Consider the following 18,244-nt stretch of genomic DNA (forward strand, 5'->3'; position numbering starts at 1 on the left):
AGATGAGATTAGGTCCAGGGACGCACAGAACAACCTGAAAGAGATCCCAGTGAACAATGTGAGCAACACAATTAATATGGCATGGTATTGGATTACAATCCAGAGTATGAAATAAATATATGCGTGGACCAGCCCATCAGTAAATCATACAGAAGTGTAAAAGTTTAACCCGAGGCTTAATCCTAAGAGGCAAGTCATTTATTTCTTCAATTGAAAAAAAAAGTTAATGTTCCCATTTGTTGTATGTATAAGATTTTTTCCTTCCAAAATGTTCTAAAGTGCTTTCTAGAAAGATTTTTAAATATCCCCAGATCACACTAAAACATACTGTATGTGGTATGTGTATAATTTGAAGTACATAATCTTAGTGTGTTATCAACATTATAATAGTCGATGAAACGGATTTAGGGTGATGAGAGCCACTCTTAGAAGGCCCGGGTTTTAGAGGGAAAATGTGAGTTAATTTTGTTAGGTTTTATATTGTGGAATTCTCTTAGTGAGGGCTCCTATTCTGAAGTCTTACTCTCCAGACATTTTATGTTAATTAAATACAGTGAACAGATGCGTGCACATAAAGTATAGTTTATTATTCATTAACATAAGACTCAACTGGACTGTGTGTTTTACCCTTTATTAAATCATAAATAACTAAGGAAGATACAGTTTTATGCTCAATGCTGCTTTTTTTTAAAGTTTATGTCTGGTATTTTATAGTTTTGTTACTGATATGAATGGCATTTGTTTTTACCATTTGAATTTCAAACTGGTTTTGCGTAAGTTTTTTCAGGTATCTTTTGGTTAGCTGAAATTCATCCGTATATAAATCTTTTGAGAAGAGCTCATGGGAAATAATACCCTACTTACTGCATGTTTAATATTGCTTGTCTAGCTGAAACCGGTTTGGCTCAGTGGATAGAGCGTCGGCCTGCGGACTGAAAGGTCCCAGGTTCGATTCCGGTCAAGGGCATGTACCTGGGTTGCGGGCACATCCCCAGTGGGAGATGTGCAGGAGGCAGCTGATCGATGTTTCTAACTCTCTCTCTCTCTCTCCCTTCCTCTCTGTAAAAAATCAATAAAATATATTTAAAAAAAAAAATATTGCTTGTCTGTAATTTGTTTTTGAGTAACAGACTACAAAGTGCCCAAGTCACTGCAGCAGCAAACCCCTGGCTTTGGGGCATTTTCTTTGTCCATTGGCTGCTCATTTGTTGTTTTGTGTTTTTTCTAGTCTCCTGAGATCTTGTGTTTCATTAGCTGTTCAAAAATATTTATTGTGAACTTACTGTGTGTAAAACACTGTGCTACTTGCTAGAATATGCAAAATCTAGGTTCTGTGCCCTCGTAGAATTTATTCTTATTTCTTTAATACAGAGGTTGCAAAGTATTGGCTACATCTGTTTCACAGACATTTTTTGTTTGGCTTACACAGTATCAAAAATGTTTTTTGAATCAGTATTTTGAAATTAAGAAATATCACCTAAAAACTTTGCAGCTAGCTCCTTTGGATATATAATGCCTCTTTAATAAGACTGTGTGTACCAATTTGCCACGGTTACCTATTAATCCCTGAAACCAAAGCCAAATTCAGTTGGCATTTATTGTCACAACTGGGCTATTTATAAACATAGTTTTTTAAAGATGAGCTACTTTAATGTTTTCTGGCAACTCCCCTTTAGGCATTTGAGTTTGTGATCCTTGTACAGTATTTATCACTCAGCCTGCTAATTTTCTTACAGATCGGGTGGAAGCAGAAGGGAAAGACTGCGACACTCTAGCCTCAATCAACAAAAGCAATAGGCATACACACTTGAGTTGACCTTTTTCACTTTACTTCAATAAGGTGATAGGTAATTTTTTTTATATTTAAGTATTTTTATGTTCATTAGCTCTTTTATTTTTAATCATCAATATTAAAGACAATGTCAGATGTAGGTATTATGACCTACAATTTATTTGAAGAAGATGAAGAAGTTGGTGCCAAGTTCAAGCCTGTTCTTTTTCCATGAGACTGCCTTGCATTTGCTTGTCTCATTACGGCCTCTCAGCAATCTTGAGAGACAGGTGCAGCCTGCAGGTTTCATCGCTTGTTTAGATTGGAAAAAGCAAACTTAGAGGAAGAGTTCTTTCTTGCCATTAATCACGTAACTAGTCCTCAGAACGAACCTGCTCTTGCCAGGTACAGTGCTAGACATGTAACAAGTATTACCTTATTTAATTCTTATCACTGCAGTATGAAGTAGGTATTGTTATCCCCATTATTTTCCTGAATAAGATGGAGAGTTGGAGTTTGAACCTAGAACTGTCTATAGTAACATATTATCCGATTGTTTGGTTCCTTTTTTTGTTGCCATTAAGAGGCTACATTTGGTTTGGTGGGGGTTTTTTTGGACTGTTGTTTTGCTCTGTAGTGATTCAAAACAAAAGGGGACCTGAAACTAAGTTTAGTTCAAAGAATACTTACTCTACTTTTTTTATATATTCAGCAGTTTCAAAAAAATATATACATATATATTTTTTTTTCTTTTTATGTGGACAGTACATTTAGAAAATACTTGTTTAGGGTTTAGCAAATCAGTGTAGCAGTTGGTTTTAAATTTTGGTTTATTGTTGATTTTTGACAAAGAAAGGGCATATGAAAGTTAATTTGATTTGAAGATTAGGCAGTGTAATAATTTCTTAGGTGATTTGTATGACTTTTTGCAGCTTGTGAGATAATCTGTATATCTATAAAAGCCTAAGCGACCAAACCACCAGTTGCTATGATGCGCACTGACCACCAGGGGGCAGACACTCAATGCAGGAGCTGCCCCCTGGTGGTCAGTACACTCCCAGAGCCAACCTCCTGTGGACCCTCCCGCCCCGCCCCCCATGGGCCTGCCCCCATTGGGGCTGCCCGGCCAACCTCCTGTGTCCCTCCTCTCCACCCCCAGCCGGCCAACCACCCATGTCCCTACCCCACTGCCGGTGGCCACGATCGGACTCTATCTCTGGCTGGCCAACCTCTGCAATACCAACCCCTCCCCCCACACACACAGACAGCCCCAATTGCCCTGATCAGGACTGGGCAAGACAGCTCCAGTTGGCCGGCCAGGCCGAGGGACCCCAGTGTGCATGAATTCATGCACCAGGCCTCTAGTTAATTTTATAAAGTACTTTATCCTGAGCTAGCTTTTTTAGGTAAGTTAGGAACAAAAAGGCCCAAGAAAGCTAAATATGTAAGTATCGAGTTAGTGTTCCTTTTGTATATTTTACTTTCAGTTTGGGTTCCATTTTATTTTACTTAAATTTTCTTGGAGAAGGTGCCCAATGGCGATTTTCAAAATATTCCCAAGAATACATGTGTTTTTTCTTAAAAGTCATCAGAAGAGTTACAAGTTCTATTCCCTTTTGAGGAATTGGTCTTAATTTAAAATATATATATATCCATATCTATCTATGTATTTTTTTATTGATTTGAGAGATAGAGGTAGAGAGAGGGAGAGAAATAACAATTGGTTGCCTCCTGCATGAGCAAGCTCCCAACCCGGCATGTGCACTGAATCCAACTGGCAACCTCTTGGTCCAGCCAACTGAGTTGCACCAGCCAGGTCAGTCTTAGTTTTAAATTAAGTTTCTAACAATGCAGATGAAAAGTGGCTATTTTTTTGGTCAATTCTCAGTTATATTTAAACCAAAGAAAGGGTTGATGCAGTAATTGTCAATGGCATCTAAGCAGAGGAAGCTAGTAATTCCTCCTGGAAACAGAATAAGTTTCGTAAGAAGTTATAAAAACTGACACTGACTAGGAGCTTTGAGTTTTAAATAGTTTAATGAAAGCTATCCCATGTTTTTATTGATATATTTGTCTTACACTAAAAAAGACAATTTCCTTTTGTTAAAATATCATTTCTAATTCTCCTGAGTATATTTGAGTATAGTAACAGCTCTTGGACCTATAATCTAGAATAATGTTAACCTCTTTTAAGTTCATTAGAGATAACTTTGTCACAAAGTACTTATTAATAAACCTTGCAAGCCCCAGTTTTTCATACTTTGAGTAAATGCTTCTTACTAATGTTGTGAATTTTTTTTAATTCTTGATTTTTCTAGGGATTATTTCACATTTCAGCTGCTTTTGTTTTCTACTGCTATCATTGAGGGTTCAAGAACAAAAAATAAGTCTTCAGGTAAAACGCCTGATCCATAATAGTGCTTGGCATTGTATTTTGCTGAAAAGGTCATATACCTGTTTGGATGCTTGATCTGAAAATAGAGTTGTGATGATTATGAAATTTTCGCATGGAGTTTTCTTGGCTGCCTTTAACAAATTTGGTTTTATTTGGTGTTTTTCTTTTTCCTTTTTTTTTTCCCCCCCCAAAAGGATTTTGGCTGTCTGCTTTTATTCATGTGTCTCGATCTGCAATTACTGTATGGATATGTGCTTGTACTTGCTAAATATTTTAATTTTATGTATTTGGCTGCTTGAATTTTAAGTAATTTCTTTGGACAATGAAAATTAAGAGCTTGAGGCTACAAGTGAAATATAAATTTAAGGAAGTTTTTAATTAGTTTATAAATGTATGCTCCTTGTCTTCTCTATATTTTAAGGTTTCATATTTTATGAAAATTAAATAAAATTTAAAATGCAATTCCTCAGTTGCACTGGTCACATTTCAAGTGCTCCTTTTGGGCCATACGTGGCTCATAGCTACCATTTGGGGCAGCACAGATGGGAGACTGTTTCTGTGGTCACAGAGAGTTCTGTGGACAGCACTGTTTTCCTGTCCAGTAGAAGGAAGTTAGCAGCAACATGTAAGCTCATTTCTCATACCAGTTTTTATAACAGTTTAGTAACTTTCGAAGATGAAGTATATGACTAGCCTTGAACTGTTTCCTTTACATATGGTAGCCATCTCCATCTTGAGTATTTCAAACTTAAAGTTGCCTAAAACAGTTCATTTGTGTCAGTAATTATGTTATTTCAAAGTGAAATTGTTTCTTTTAGCAAAATTCATGAAGTAGTAAAAAGGCCAAGTAATTAGTTTAAATTTAAATTCTGAGTCCAGGACTCACTAGTTGTAACTTTTCTGGTAAGAACCTCAATTTGCTTATCAGTAAAATGGAGGTAACATTAGTTACCTTGTAAAATTAAAAAATTTAAAAGACTTAAATATATCTAAAAGCATGTAACAAAGTGGACATTTATAATACCTTTATCTATAAAATGAAGCCAAAATACTTAAATTAATTAGGCAGTATCACTAATGGGGTTGTTCCCAGCCTGTCTATTGTAATAGGTCTCTAGAAGTGGCTAGGAGTATTCCATAGAAGTTTCCGGTGGCCAAGGCATTATTTCTGACATTGTGTAAAATTAAAACAACTAGAATGCCAGAATGGGGAGGGGAAAAAATGATAAACTTTGTTATTGGAGAAGTCTGCAAAGTACTTTCTAATATTTTGTATAGTTTTACAACAAAGTTTTTCACATAATTCTTTAAAATTTCATCTCCATAATATGTGGAGTTAAAAAAGAGTGAAAGGAAATTCAAGGTTGACCAACATTTTTCGGTTGCCTAGCTAACCAATAGTGAGAACGGAAATTTATTATGTTTTCAACTTTAAGTCTTATGCTCTTTATACTTCAGTATGCTGTTTCCTTGATAGTAGTTGTGATTTCAGGTAGGTGTATATTTCAGAATCTCTGGGGATGGGTCCAGGTATATGTAATTTTTTTTCTTACGTTGAGACAGAGTGCATACCCAAGTGATTCTGGTGCCCACCTCTGGCTAAAAATCATTGCTCTCTTCCAGGTTTAATTTTTCTCCTCCTATTTCAGTACATCTAAATTAGTGCTTAGACCACACAAATAAGACAAAGAATGAAACTGATATTTAGGTAGATAACCAACAACACTTGAAAAAGCAATTCAGTTTAGTTTCCTGTTCACAATCTTGATGGTCTGTCTCTCCATTTGATCAGTGCTGGTGGCGAGGAAGGTTCCAGAGTAGCCATCTCTGGAAGTTAAGTCCATTAGTGCTCCCCCTTCCGCTTCCTCAAGATCAGTTTTGGCTCCTTAATACTAGTAGTCTGCTCTCATTGTGTCCAGGTCCTTGGGCGTCGCCTCCTTATCACCGTGGGTAATAAGTAGCCTCATGAATGTTTCCAGTTGCTTGACTGAAGTTTTTTGTTTGTTTGTTTTTTTAATCTTCATCCGAGGATATTTTTCCATTGATTTTTAGGGAAAGTGGAAGAGAGAGAGAAAGACAGAGAGAAACATCGATGTGAGAGAAACACATCGATTGGTTGCTTCCTGCACAAGCCCTGACCAGGGCCCAGGCCCAAGGATCCTGCAACCAAGGTACGTGCCCTTGACCAGAATCAAACCCAGGACCCTTTGGTCCGCAGGCCAATACTCTGTCCACTGAGCCAAACCGGCTAGGTCTTGGCTGAAGATTCTTAATAAACTTTCCTCAGCTGTCTTAAAGATGCTTCAGTGTCCTGGATTTAGTGGTATTTGCAGGCCGTTTTTAACGCTGAATGCATCACATTACTAATAAGCTCAAAATTGAATGAAAAGACCATGTCATGATGGGGTGGGATAGGTGCATACTCTAGCAAACCCTCAGGTAGGCAACAGTTAATCACATTGTGTAGTGGATTTTCAAAAATAAAACGTGTTTTCAAAAATACAAAGACAGATTCTATTGGAAATTACTTTCAAATTTGAAAATTAAGCATTTGCTATTTGAGGCAGTAACTGAGGTTTTGCAGTGAGTAAACTGTCTTAACTCAGAAATGCTTATCAAAACGCAGTTGAGCAGGAGCAATAATATGCTAACATTGGCTTTTAATTTTCTGAGCAGAGATCGTGCCACTAGAAACTGTTTACAGTGAGTAAACAGAGGGCTACTCCTGTGTTGAAGTGAATGTGCTTGGAATGTTCTTCTATATAGGTGTACCTTTCTTAACATAAAAAATACAGTTCTGATAATTTTTCATTACTACGATTTAGGGAGCCTATGATTAACATGACTGATTTTAATAATGTCATTCTAGATTAAACAAAAAGTTTTTAAACTTAATACCTACAACGTATAACATAACATTCTTATTTTTCAAAATATATTGTTACGATAGATATCATATGCAGATTAGATTTATCTTTGTTGCACTGTAAATAAATGTTCTTATAAACAAGATAAAACCAAGGCCTTTTAAAATATTAAAGTTATCCCAAATCAAAGATTAATAAAAAAAACTATTGCAATAAACAAATGAGACTTGACAATCATAGATCAACTTAAATGTATTGTAAGACAGTTATTTTTCTGTGAACAATGTATTCAGAAGCCTGTATTTAGTGGATTTCTACTTACTTTTATTTGGTGTTGAGAATCTGTTACATAGACTTCTATGGCAAAAATATGTTAATACTTTTTCTCTCTTTTTTTATAAATATATATTTTTTTATTGTTTAAGATATTACATATGTGTCCTTATCCCCACGTTACCCCCCTATCCCCCCGCTCATGCCCCCACCCCCTTGTTGTCCATGTCCATTGGTTAGGCTTATATGCTTGCATATAAGTCCTTTGGTTGATCTCTCCCCCTTACCCCCACCCTCCTCTAAGGCCCGACAGTCCAATCAATGCCTCTCTGTCTCTGGATCTGTCCTTGTTCATCAGTTTATGTTGTTCATTATATTCCACAAATGAGTGAGATCATGTGGTATTTATGCTTCTCTGACTGGCTTATTTCACTTAGCATAATGCTCTCCAGTTCCATCCATGCTGTGGCAAATGGTAAGAATTCCTTCTTTTTTTACAGCAGCATAGTATTCCATTGTGTAGATGTACCACAGTTTTTTAATCCACTCATCTACTGATGGGCAGTTAGGCTGTTTCCAAATCTTAGCTATGGTGAATTGTGCTGCTATGAACATAGGGATGCGTATATCCTTTCTGATTGGTGTTTCTGGTTTCTTGGGATATATTCCTAGAAGTGGGCTCACTGGGTCAAATGGGAGTTCCATTTTTAACTTTTTGAGGAAACTCCATACTGTCTTCCATAGTGGCTGCACCAGTCTGCATTCCCACCAGCAGTGCACGAGTGTTCCTTTTTCTCCACATTCTCTCCAGCACTTGTCGTTTGTTGATTTGTTGATGATAGCCATTCTGACAGGTGTGAGGTGGTACCTCATTGTTGTCTTGATTTGCATCTCTCAGATGATTAGTGACTTTGAGCATGTTTTCATAGGTCTCTTTTCTTTCTGAATGTCCTCTTTTGAAAAGTGTCTATTTAGGTCGTTTGCCCATTTTTTGATTGGATTGTTTATCTTCCTTTTGTTAAGTTGTATGAGTTCCCTATAAATGTTGGAGATTAAACCCTTATCGGTGATAACATTTGCTGGGAAGACCCGGGCGCGCGCCGGGGGCCGCTACCGGCCTCACACCGTCCACGGGCTGGGCCTCGATCAGAAGGACTTGGGCCCCCCTCCTGTCTCTAGGTTCTGTCTCTAGTTTCTCCATTCTAGGCAGTAAAGATTATGTAGCTTAAGAGTGATTGTTCTTAGTTAAAGTGATTAACTACCCACCTGGCACTTAGTTAAGGGGTTTTATTCCCTCCCTAACTTCAGGGAAAAATTCCTACCTGGGGAAACAACCTTTCTCGGGGAGAGGTGACCTTGGTTAAAACACATAGCGCCAAGAAGGGGAGCAAACATATTAAGAACAGTATGCCATATATGCCAGGTCCCTTGAAACATATGCTGTGCAGATGTTTCTTCTCTGCAGCAACTGTGTCAAGCAGCAAGGACGGACCGGCTCCCGGCAAACATTGGCAATACTTTTTCTCTTTTAAAATCTGGTCCATCTCATTTTCTTAATTTATGACATTTTAGATTCTGTGGCTCTTTTAGACTTAAATCTAGATGCATTGTTAATGTATTCCAAATATAGCAAGTATGATACCCTATTTCATCAATTTTAAGACATGCTTCTTTTTCATACTTTGAAAAATAAGATGCATCTTAAAATTGATTTGTATCATAGTTTAATGGAGGCATTTTTCCCCTTGGTGGTATGTAAAACTAGCAGGTAATCATTGATGTTTTATGCTTGATAAAAAGTGATGGTTCTTTTTTAAAAAACATATGATGTGTGGTATATCTTTGTGGTAAAAATCTAAGTGGTGAGAATATACTAGTATTATACTAGAGGCCCAATGCACGAAATTTGTGCAAGAGTGGGCCTTCCTTCCCCCAGCTGCTGGCACCAACTTCCCTCTGACACCCAGCACCCAGCACCTAGCACCCTGGACCCGGGCTTCCCTCGCAGCCCTGGCTTCGTCCAGAAGGTTGTCTGGTCTAATGAGCATATTATGCTTTTATTATTATAGATTATTTGGAATTAAAGACTTTTAGTGTTTTCTTCAGATTTCTTTCTTTTTGTTCTCACTATCATATTCCTAGTGTCAAATCTAAAACAATTTAGTAATAAGTTTGATGTTCTTCAGTGGAAAACAGTCCGGGGGTTGGGGGTGTACATTCCCTACTAGCACTTTCTGAGGGATTTTGGGCAGGAGCAAGTTTTATAGCGTGTTCAAAGAGACCACAAGAAAGGGCATGTTTGGCGGGGAGCTCCGTTAGCAGGTCCTACTTTCTAGGGTAGGGTAAGCTGGCTGAAACTGAGTTGGAGGACTGATTGGTGTTAGGTTCCTTTGACAGTGAGGTGTTCCCCTTAGTGCATGCTGATTTTGGGTTAGGTTTGTGACATGGATGGGGCCACTAGGGTGGCCTTCATTTTGTGGGTCTCCATATACCAATTAACTTTATCACTAATTAGGTAGGTGTTTTACATTAAACTGGTTCCCTATCTGTGGAAAGCTGTCCAGAATTTAAAAAAAGAAAAATGGAAATCAAGAGAAGGAGGCAAGACTTGGGGTTGGGGATGGGGTGGAGTTAAGGTAGTGGGTGGGACCTCCAGGGTTAAGAAAAGAAAAATGGGGCAAGGACACTTTAGGGGGCCATTGCTAAGCATTTTTCACTTACCCAGCTTTACTTGTCTGGAAATCCTTTTCAGGTTAAGTCTCTGGTTGTGACATACTAGCTTGTGCGCTACTCAGTAGTTATCTAGGGAATCCTCACCTCAGCCTATTCGCTAGATTCCAAAAGCATAAATGCTCTGCCAAAGCCTTTTTTCTGCAGAAGTTGCCCTGGTACCCCCTCCAGCCTTTCGGGTAAATCATCTGCTGCTACCTTCTCTTTTATAGGCCACATAGAGTTTGTGTTTCCTCATAATCTGCGGTCTCAAAATTAATAACCAAAAGGGGAATGCTTAGGAAATGTACTTTTCTACAAGGAACTATTACATTTATGGGAACAATTAAATTTGTTGGTTTTTATAGTACAAATACTTAATTTTTGGTAACTTCCTTACCTTACTCTGTCTTTCAGCGTTTAGGTAGAGATTGGTGCAATCTTTCCGCTTTACTTCAAATATGGGTGCTGAGTTTTATATATTCCTGACAAAATATGCCAGTCATCACTCTTTATCAGTTAGCATTCACGTGGTTCTTTTTCTGCTTATTGTCCTGCCTTTGTTTCCTTTTTCCTCAGAGGATGTCCTGAGTAAAGATACTGGGGAATGTGCGATATGCCTGGAAGACTTGCAGCAGGGGGACACGATAGCACGGCTGCCTTGTTTGTGCATCTACCATAAAGGGTGAGTGTATCTCTATGCTCACACACTGATTTTAGCAAAGATCTCCCTCAGAGTTTCAGACATTGTAGTGAGGGCGGAAAAGGTTTCTTCTTCACTGAAACTCCCTCCCCCCATTTCTTAACAAATGATGCCCCCTTTTTTACTGCTAGAATTAAGATGTAAGCCCCTGTCTGTTTGTACCCAAAAAATCTATCATTTGTCCAGCATTTACTGTGACCCAGGTATTGTTGACAGCTTCTAAAATAGGTCTCTCATGTAAGCCTTGTATCAGTCTCATTTCACAATAGGAAATAAGCTGAGGGACAATAGTAAAAAAATCTCTCCAAGGTCACCTGGCTAGTAAATGGAAGAGCCGAGGTTCTACCCATATCTGTTTGACTCCAAATTCTACCTGGTTTCTTCTAAAGCATTTGTGGTTTCAGAGCAACACGGGAAATATTTTAAACTAACTGCAAGAAGAATATTAGCCAAGCTGTCGTGTGTGTGTGTGTGTGTGTGTGTGTGTGTGTGTGTGTGTGTGTGGTGTCTGTGTTAATCCTCACCGAGGATAATTTCCCATTTTTTTAAAGAGAGTGGGAGCGGGGGAGAGACAGAGAGAAACACTGATTGGTTGCCTCCTGCATGCGTCTCAACCAGGGCTGGGGGTCGCGCCTGCAACCAGGGTACGTGCCCTTAACCAGAATTGAACCTGGGACCCCAGGCCAACCCTCTGTCCACTGAGCCAAACCAGCAAGGGCAAAACTGTCTTGGTTTATGGCATGTGCAGACTTGAAATGTGTCAACGGAGAGAATGTTAAATAGTTTGAATCCTGCTGGGGAAAATTCCTGGCTGTTGGGCAAGTTACTTAAGTTTATCATTTGCCACAGGGAGCTTTCTGTGGTGATAGAAGTGTTCTGTATTCGTACTGTTAGTAGAGGAGCCACCAGCCATGTGGCTGTTGAGCACTTAAAGTGTGGCTAGTGTGACTAAGGAACTGCATTTTTCTTTCATTTCACCTTAATGAATTTAAGTTTAAACAGCCACATGTGGTACGTGGCTACTGCATTGAACAGTGCAGATCGACAGGATAATGGTGTGCACTCTAATATTTAACTTCCCAACAAAATCATCAAATACTTCATAAATGTGAGTGGATGATGATATACTTATTTGTGTATGTATATGTACTACAAAATGGAACAGAGTTAAAATAAGTATTTAATATTCACATATAAATATGGTCTTTTTAAATGTGATGCAGTATTGTCAAGAATTAAAATTTAAAAGCAGTTTTTGATTACATTGATAGGTGATATGAACAGGTTGATATTTATATAAATGAATATTTTGAAGAGAAACACAGCTTTTCAGACTTGTCATTTGATTTTGAATATTGGTAAAGTGGTAGTTCTTTTGATTCTTTTTATAATGATTGTTGCTTAAACTTCAAAGTATTTTATAGCATAATTTTACAAAGATTATTTCCTTAACTGCTTAGAATAAGCAAAATGTAATAAGCACATTTTTATCTTTTACTTATATGTATATGCCAAATATGATCACTTAAAAGTATTTCATTTTTCTTTTGCAAAGAGGTAAGCATTTTTTATTATGGCTGTCATGACATTAATAATTAAGCATAAATGTTTCACTTTTTCTGGTTTTATTATTTTCTAGCTGCATAGATGAATGGTTTGAAGTAAATAGATCTTGCCCTGAGCACCCTTCAGATTAAGCATCAGCTTCCTGTTTTATAGGTAATTCTCCCTTTTTCCTTTTAATTGCCTTTTGAAGTGTTATTTGGATTATACATTCTTAACCATTTTCTTTGCTTATCCAAACTACTCCTCATCCGTTCAAGTGTTTCATGAAATTGCCACAAGTCAGTCCCACTTCGGGCTCCACTTCTAATCCTGGTTCTCTTGCTGTTTCCACCCTATCTGCAGTTACTTCCTCCACTGAAGTCTAGACCCCTCAAAGTCATCTATGAGGGTTGGAATCAACTTCCTAACCCCTGTAGTGTTGATGTTTTGCCTTCTTCCCACAAAGCACTAATTTTTTTAATGGCGTCTATAATATTGAATCCTTCCAGGCGGTTTTCAGAGGAATGACTGTCTGGCAAATACAGCTTTGCAAAATGTATTTCTTGAATAAGACTTGAAAATCAAAATTAGTCCTTGATATCCTGGGCTCCAGAATGGATATTCTGTTAGGCATGAAAACAGCAGTCATCTCATTGTACATCTCCATCAGAGCTCTTGGGTGACCAGGTACATTGTCAATGAGCAGCACTATTTTGAAAGGAATTTTTTTTCTGAGCAGTACGTGTCAGCAATGGCTTAAAATATTCAGTAACCATGTTGTAAACCATGGTTTACATGCTGTTCTCCAGGTTTTGTTTTTCTGTTTATGTAGCAGAGTAGATTGAGCATATTCTTATGGGCCCTGGGACTTTCAAGTTGGTAAGGAGCATTGGCTTCAAGTTAATTGCATTAGCCCCTGGCAAGAGTTAGCCCATCATTTGAAGCTTCAAAGCCAGGCATTGACTGCTCCTCCCTGGCTATGAAAGTCCTAGATGACATCTAAGGCTGTTTTGTCTACATGCAAGTGTGTTGTGGAATGTAGCCACCTTCATTACCTTGGCTAGACTTTCTGAATAACTTGCTGCAGCTTCTACATTAGCACTTGCTGCTTCACCTTGCACTTTTATGTTATGGAGACGGCTTCTTTCCTTAAACTTCATGAACCAACTTCTGCCAGCTTCACACTTTTTCTTCTGCCTCCTAACCTCTCAGCCACCATAGAGTTGAAGAGAGTTGGGGCTTTGCTTTGGATTAGGCTTAGGCATAGAGGGATGTGGCTGGTTTGATCTTCTCTAGACCAGTAGAACTTTGCCTATATCAGCAAGAAGGCTGTTTAGCTTTCTTATTCGTGCGTTCAGTGGAGTAGCACTTTTAACTTCTTAAAAGAACTTGTCCTTTGGCCCGGCCAGCATGGCTAAGTGGTTGAGCATCAACCTATGAACCAGGAGGTCATGGCTTGATCCCCAGTGCAGGGCGTGCAGGAGAAAGCTGATCAATGATCCTCTCATCATTGATGTTTCTATCTCTCTCTCCCTCTTCCTTCCTCTCTGAAATCAGTAATTGAAAAGAAGAAGAAAAGCTTATCCTTTGTATTCACTATTTGGCTAACTGGTCCAAGAGCCTAGCTTTTAGCCTATCATCTTTCAACATGCCTTTCTCACTAAGCTTAATCCTTTCTAGCTTCTGACTTAAAGTGAGAGATGTGTGACTCTTCCTTCCACATGAATCCTTAGAGGTCATTGTAGGGTTATTAATTGGCCATTGTTCAATATTGTTGTGTCTTGGGGAATAGGGAGGCCCAAGGAGAAGGATAGAAGACTGGGGAACGGGCAGTTGCTGGAGCAGTCAGAACACATTCAACATTTATCTGTTAAGTTTGTCTTATGTGGGCATGGTGTGTGGTGCTCCAAAACATTTACGATAGTAACGTCAAAGATCACTGATCACTGATCACAGATCACCATAACAAGTAGAATAATGACAAAGTTGAAATGTTGACATAGTCTTTATTGTAGAGGAGAGATAACTATGTGGTGGTGATTTTTTGTGATATTTTAAGCTTTAATTGGTCCTTCTGTGTTTCCTTGATCTGTTCTTTTGAAGAACACTACTTTTATGAGTTTTTAGAATAGTAAGTGTGAAAATTTATGGTAACTAAAGCAATGTTCATGGGGAAATGAATGTTTGTTTTGATTTGTATTACTAGTGTGGACCTTTGCTTAAATCAAAATATGTCTACTTTTACACAGGTTTTCTTCTCTTCTCAAGATGCTTAAAAAAACAAGAGGAAATGGGGATCTGTCTCTGGAAAAACAAAAACAAAAAATGCAGGCATACTCAGCCAAAAATCTGAGTTCTGTGCGACTCAGTTGATGCAGAGGTGGACAATCATATAGGGAAAGCCCTGCTGGAGGGAGGACATTTGCCACAGAACTCAGTGCACCAAACATGACATAAGGACTCACAGGGATTTTGAAAATGCTGCACATCCCTTCATAGTCATCTACATAGGTAATGCTGATAAACATTTTGTATGCAGACGCCAAAGTTAACTGATTTAAAAGTTGATTTACTTTTTATTAAGTTCTCTAGAGCTGCGCAACTAGTGTTTTGATTTGTTGTGTTTTTTAGTTTGGGGGTCTCTTTGTTTTCCCCAACATGATTCTGCATTCATCTATTTTAAAATTGAAGACCACATACTCTTCTTCCTATAAATTAAAGTCTTAAATGTGAAACCAAGAAATGTAATCAAGCAGTGAAACATTCTCTGAATGTAGACCATGATCTCAAGTTCTAATATTTTCCCCCCAAGAGTGGAAAATAGACTTCTACATAGGAAAGCTAAAATACTTTAACATTTTAAGTTAAAAGTTTAATGTTATCAGAATGCAGTCCAAAGAGTAAATCAGGTTACATAATTACATTTTAATGAATTAAATATTGGATTGTTTACTGAATTGTAATTTCTTAAGTATATTCTTTCTTCTTAAATAAAACTGCTCAACAGCTAATCAGCATTGAATCACCTTGCAGCTATGCAACTTTAAAAAAAATACAAATTACCAGTTTTAAGTGCTGCCAGGTACAGTAATGTTGTTTTAACGGGTATTTTCATTTGTTCTTTTCATGTAATTATTTAATTGTGCTTTGCATCTCTAGGCAGTTTTCCCACATTTGGGTAAATGTTTTAGCAGGTTGTAAGCTTCATAACTTATGAAAAGAGTAAAATAAAATTTTCTTGAGTGAAACTTGGAATAATTTGAGGGACTTTTATATACTTTTAAAAATCAGAAATCAATTAGGATGCCAGATTTATAGCAGTTTGCATCTTTAATTTTCCAGATAATCTGGAAGTTAGTGTTTGATAAATGATTTTTAAAGCAAATATGAAGATTTTGTTAATTTATAATTTATTAGTGTGTTGTTACTGTAATTGAACATGTTATAGAACATTTAAATTCGTCTTGTGTAGAAAGAAATGTATTAAGCAAAATTATGTGAATAAATATTCCCACAAAATACATCTGAATGGTTAAAAAATACTGGAAGAGAGTTACTAGGGCTGCAATACCGAAATATCCTATTTTTTCTTTTTTTGTGTTTCAATATCAGAAATCCCAATAAGTAGATTCCTATTTTCAACCTGGGGAAATGTTATCAGTGAGCATTTAAGCAGTGCACTTTATTTGGCATAAGTGAAAGTTGCACAGAAACATTTCCTTGTTTTAAGCCTTCTTTCATGTATTTAAGTATTTGTCTTTCTACTTAATGCTGCTATTCTTTATTCTCTTTTTTTCTCTCTATTGTTTCTCTCTCTCTCTCTCTCCCTCCCTCCCTCCCTCCCTCCCTTTGAAGGGCATGTACAGGAGCAACTGCTGCTACCCAGCAAAATGTGTGTATTATAAGCAATTAAAGAGTTATTCATTGCTTTCTGTGTGATTCCAGACCGGATAACATTTTCCCTAAAGTCATGCTGTGAAATGCCTTTGTTATGCTGCACTTGATAAAGGAATCCCAAAACTCCAGTGTGACAGCTGACAGCACAGTTTCATAGGTGCTTTTTAAACCAGTTTTGGAAAATATTTTTCCCTCAAGGAAAATATTCTTTTCTTAAATTTTTTCTGTTATCACGAAATCTTAATATGAATCCACTTTATTCCACATTTTCAATTTTGTAAGCTTTCACACACACACACACAGCAGGAAAAACCTGTTAGAATGTGAATAATTCATTTTTTTCTACCTCTGGTATAATGTTATTTTGTTGTCTTCCATTCTTGAAGGGAAGGATTTACTGTAGCTGTGGGGGTTCCCTGCTCAAGTTCTTCTGGAAGTTGACTTTCTGATATGATTTACTCACTGACTTTTAGAGTGTATCGGCGTAGGTTCCCCTCGGTTCCCTTCTGCCTTGATCCTGGACGGCACCTTCATCGTCTTCTGTGAGGCCTGTGCTGCAGCTGCTCAGCGTCTGTCAGTGTCAAGCACGACTTGTCACTGTGTTTGTCTGGGACAGTATTGACTTGACTTGTTTATAGCAATCCTTTTTTTATTAAAACTTACAAAAGTTAGCATTTTTACTTTAAATTCAGTCTCCATCAGTACTTCCTAAAAAGAACTGAAAAATTGAAAAGAAAATGCTTTTCAAGCCCCGATGCTCCAGTTTTTATGCAAAGTTGCTCTTCTGGAAAATGCTATAAGTAATATTCTACATAATGCCACATAATATTTGTAACCCTGTATGCAGACACTGAATAGTGTAAGTAGGACATAAAATGACGTTTGTTATTTAAATGTGTAGCTCAAAGTACTGGCAGCTGAATATTGAGACAAAATAAAGATTGAAAGCCTAGGTCATCAAGTTGGTGATAGCTTTCTAGAATCTTTGTAAATACTTGCAAATAAGATCACACTTGCAAATATAGGAAACAGTATGTTCTGAAATTTCACTTCAGTGCCACTCTTTTCTTCATAATGGATTTAACTGCCAGTTTTGACTCTTCTCTTACTGAGATCTGACTTTTTTTTCCCCTCAGGATGTGTAAGAGAGCAGAATTATTGTCTGACTTCGGCTCTTTGCCAGAGAAAAAGACTAAGCAAGCACATTAACCTGTGTTTTTCAGAGATGGTTATAAATCAGATATAGATTGTGTTTTAAGAGGAGTGTTTATGATTGAAATATAAATAATAGTTTCTATAACTGATTTTTCTGTAGTAGCTGAAACATTTAAAAACATGCTGTTATCTGTTGCATACTATATAGGTTTTCTATTTCTTTTATAAGCCATACAATTATTTCAGTTTTCACCCACTAAATTAGTAGAATATGTAGCCCAAATGCCTGAGGGGCACCCTCAGCATATTTGCAATATGTATTTCAGTTAATAAAAATGGCAGATTCCATTTGAAAGCTTATTTTACTTTCTAAAGTTGGGTCTAGTAACCTGTAAGAGCAATCATTTAAATTAACATAATTATAACAAGACATTAAGGGTCTTCCTTTAAATGAAACAGATTGTAAATTCAATGTAAATATTGCCTAATTTTTTTTTACTGACTTGGAGAGTGGAAGAAGGGAAATTTCCTAACAGTAAGCTACATTTGAACAAAGCATGAGATTCTTTTAATAAAAAACTCGTGATAATTGAATTTACCATCTGATTGACATCCATATTATGCATTGATAATATCGAAATCATCTTACTCTTTGCAGAGGAAGTTTCCATATAAATTCGGTTATTGGGAATTTTATAAAACTACATAGAGATAAATGTTGCTTATTAAATATAGTACTGTTTGTTGCAGGAAGTCTTCTAGTTCATTTGGGCCATTTTGTTGCAATTTGATTTATTCTGAGGTGAGCTCAGTAGTATTGACAATGGGTGGTTAAATGTGATGTGTCCCTTGTTCTTGTACAGATATTTTCTAAGTTAAAAATTCTGGCATGCCAATATTTTGTGTTTGGCCTGTTCCTCCTTTTTTTC

General features: G+C 37.3%; 1 protein-coding gene and 1 long non-coding RNA gene across 2 annotated transcripts in view; both read left to right on the forward strand.

Moving 5' to 3' along the window:
• Positions 1-14,600, forward strand: part of ZNRF2 (zinc and ring finger 2) — a 65,106-nt gene extending 50,506 nt beyond the window's left edge. Inside the window, exons 3-5 of the mRNA XM_070424514.1 lie at positions 10,595-10,700; positions 12,358-12,437; positions 14,513-14,600. Coding sequence (XP_070280615.1) covers positions 10,595-10,700; positions 12,358-12,415 — 164 coding nt within the window. The 3' untranslated portion in view covers positions 12,416-12,437; positions 14,513-14,600. The remainder of the gene's footprint in view (positions 1-10,594; positions 10,701-12,357; positions 12,438-14,512) is intronic.
• A 35-nt stretch (positions 14,601-14,635) lies between these two features.
• Positions 14,636-17,909, forward strand: LOC139016463 (uncharacterized). The gene is made up of 2 exons (XR_011472680.1): positions 14,636-14,774; positions 16,547-17,909. It is a non-coding gene; the product is annotated as an uncharacterized lncRNA (long non-coding RNA).
• Positions 17,910-18,244: the final 335 nt, after the last annotated feature.

This window comes from Myotis yumanensis, unplaced genomic scaffold (genome assembly GCF_028538775.1).
Source record: "Myotis yumanensis isolate MYYU_CA2020_CCGP unplaced genomic scaffold, mMyoYum1.0.hap1 SCAF_9, whole genome shotgun sequence".
Lineage (NCBI taxonomy): Eukaryota > Metazoa > Chordata > Mammalia > Chiroptera > Vespertilionidae > Myotis > Myotis yumanensis.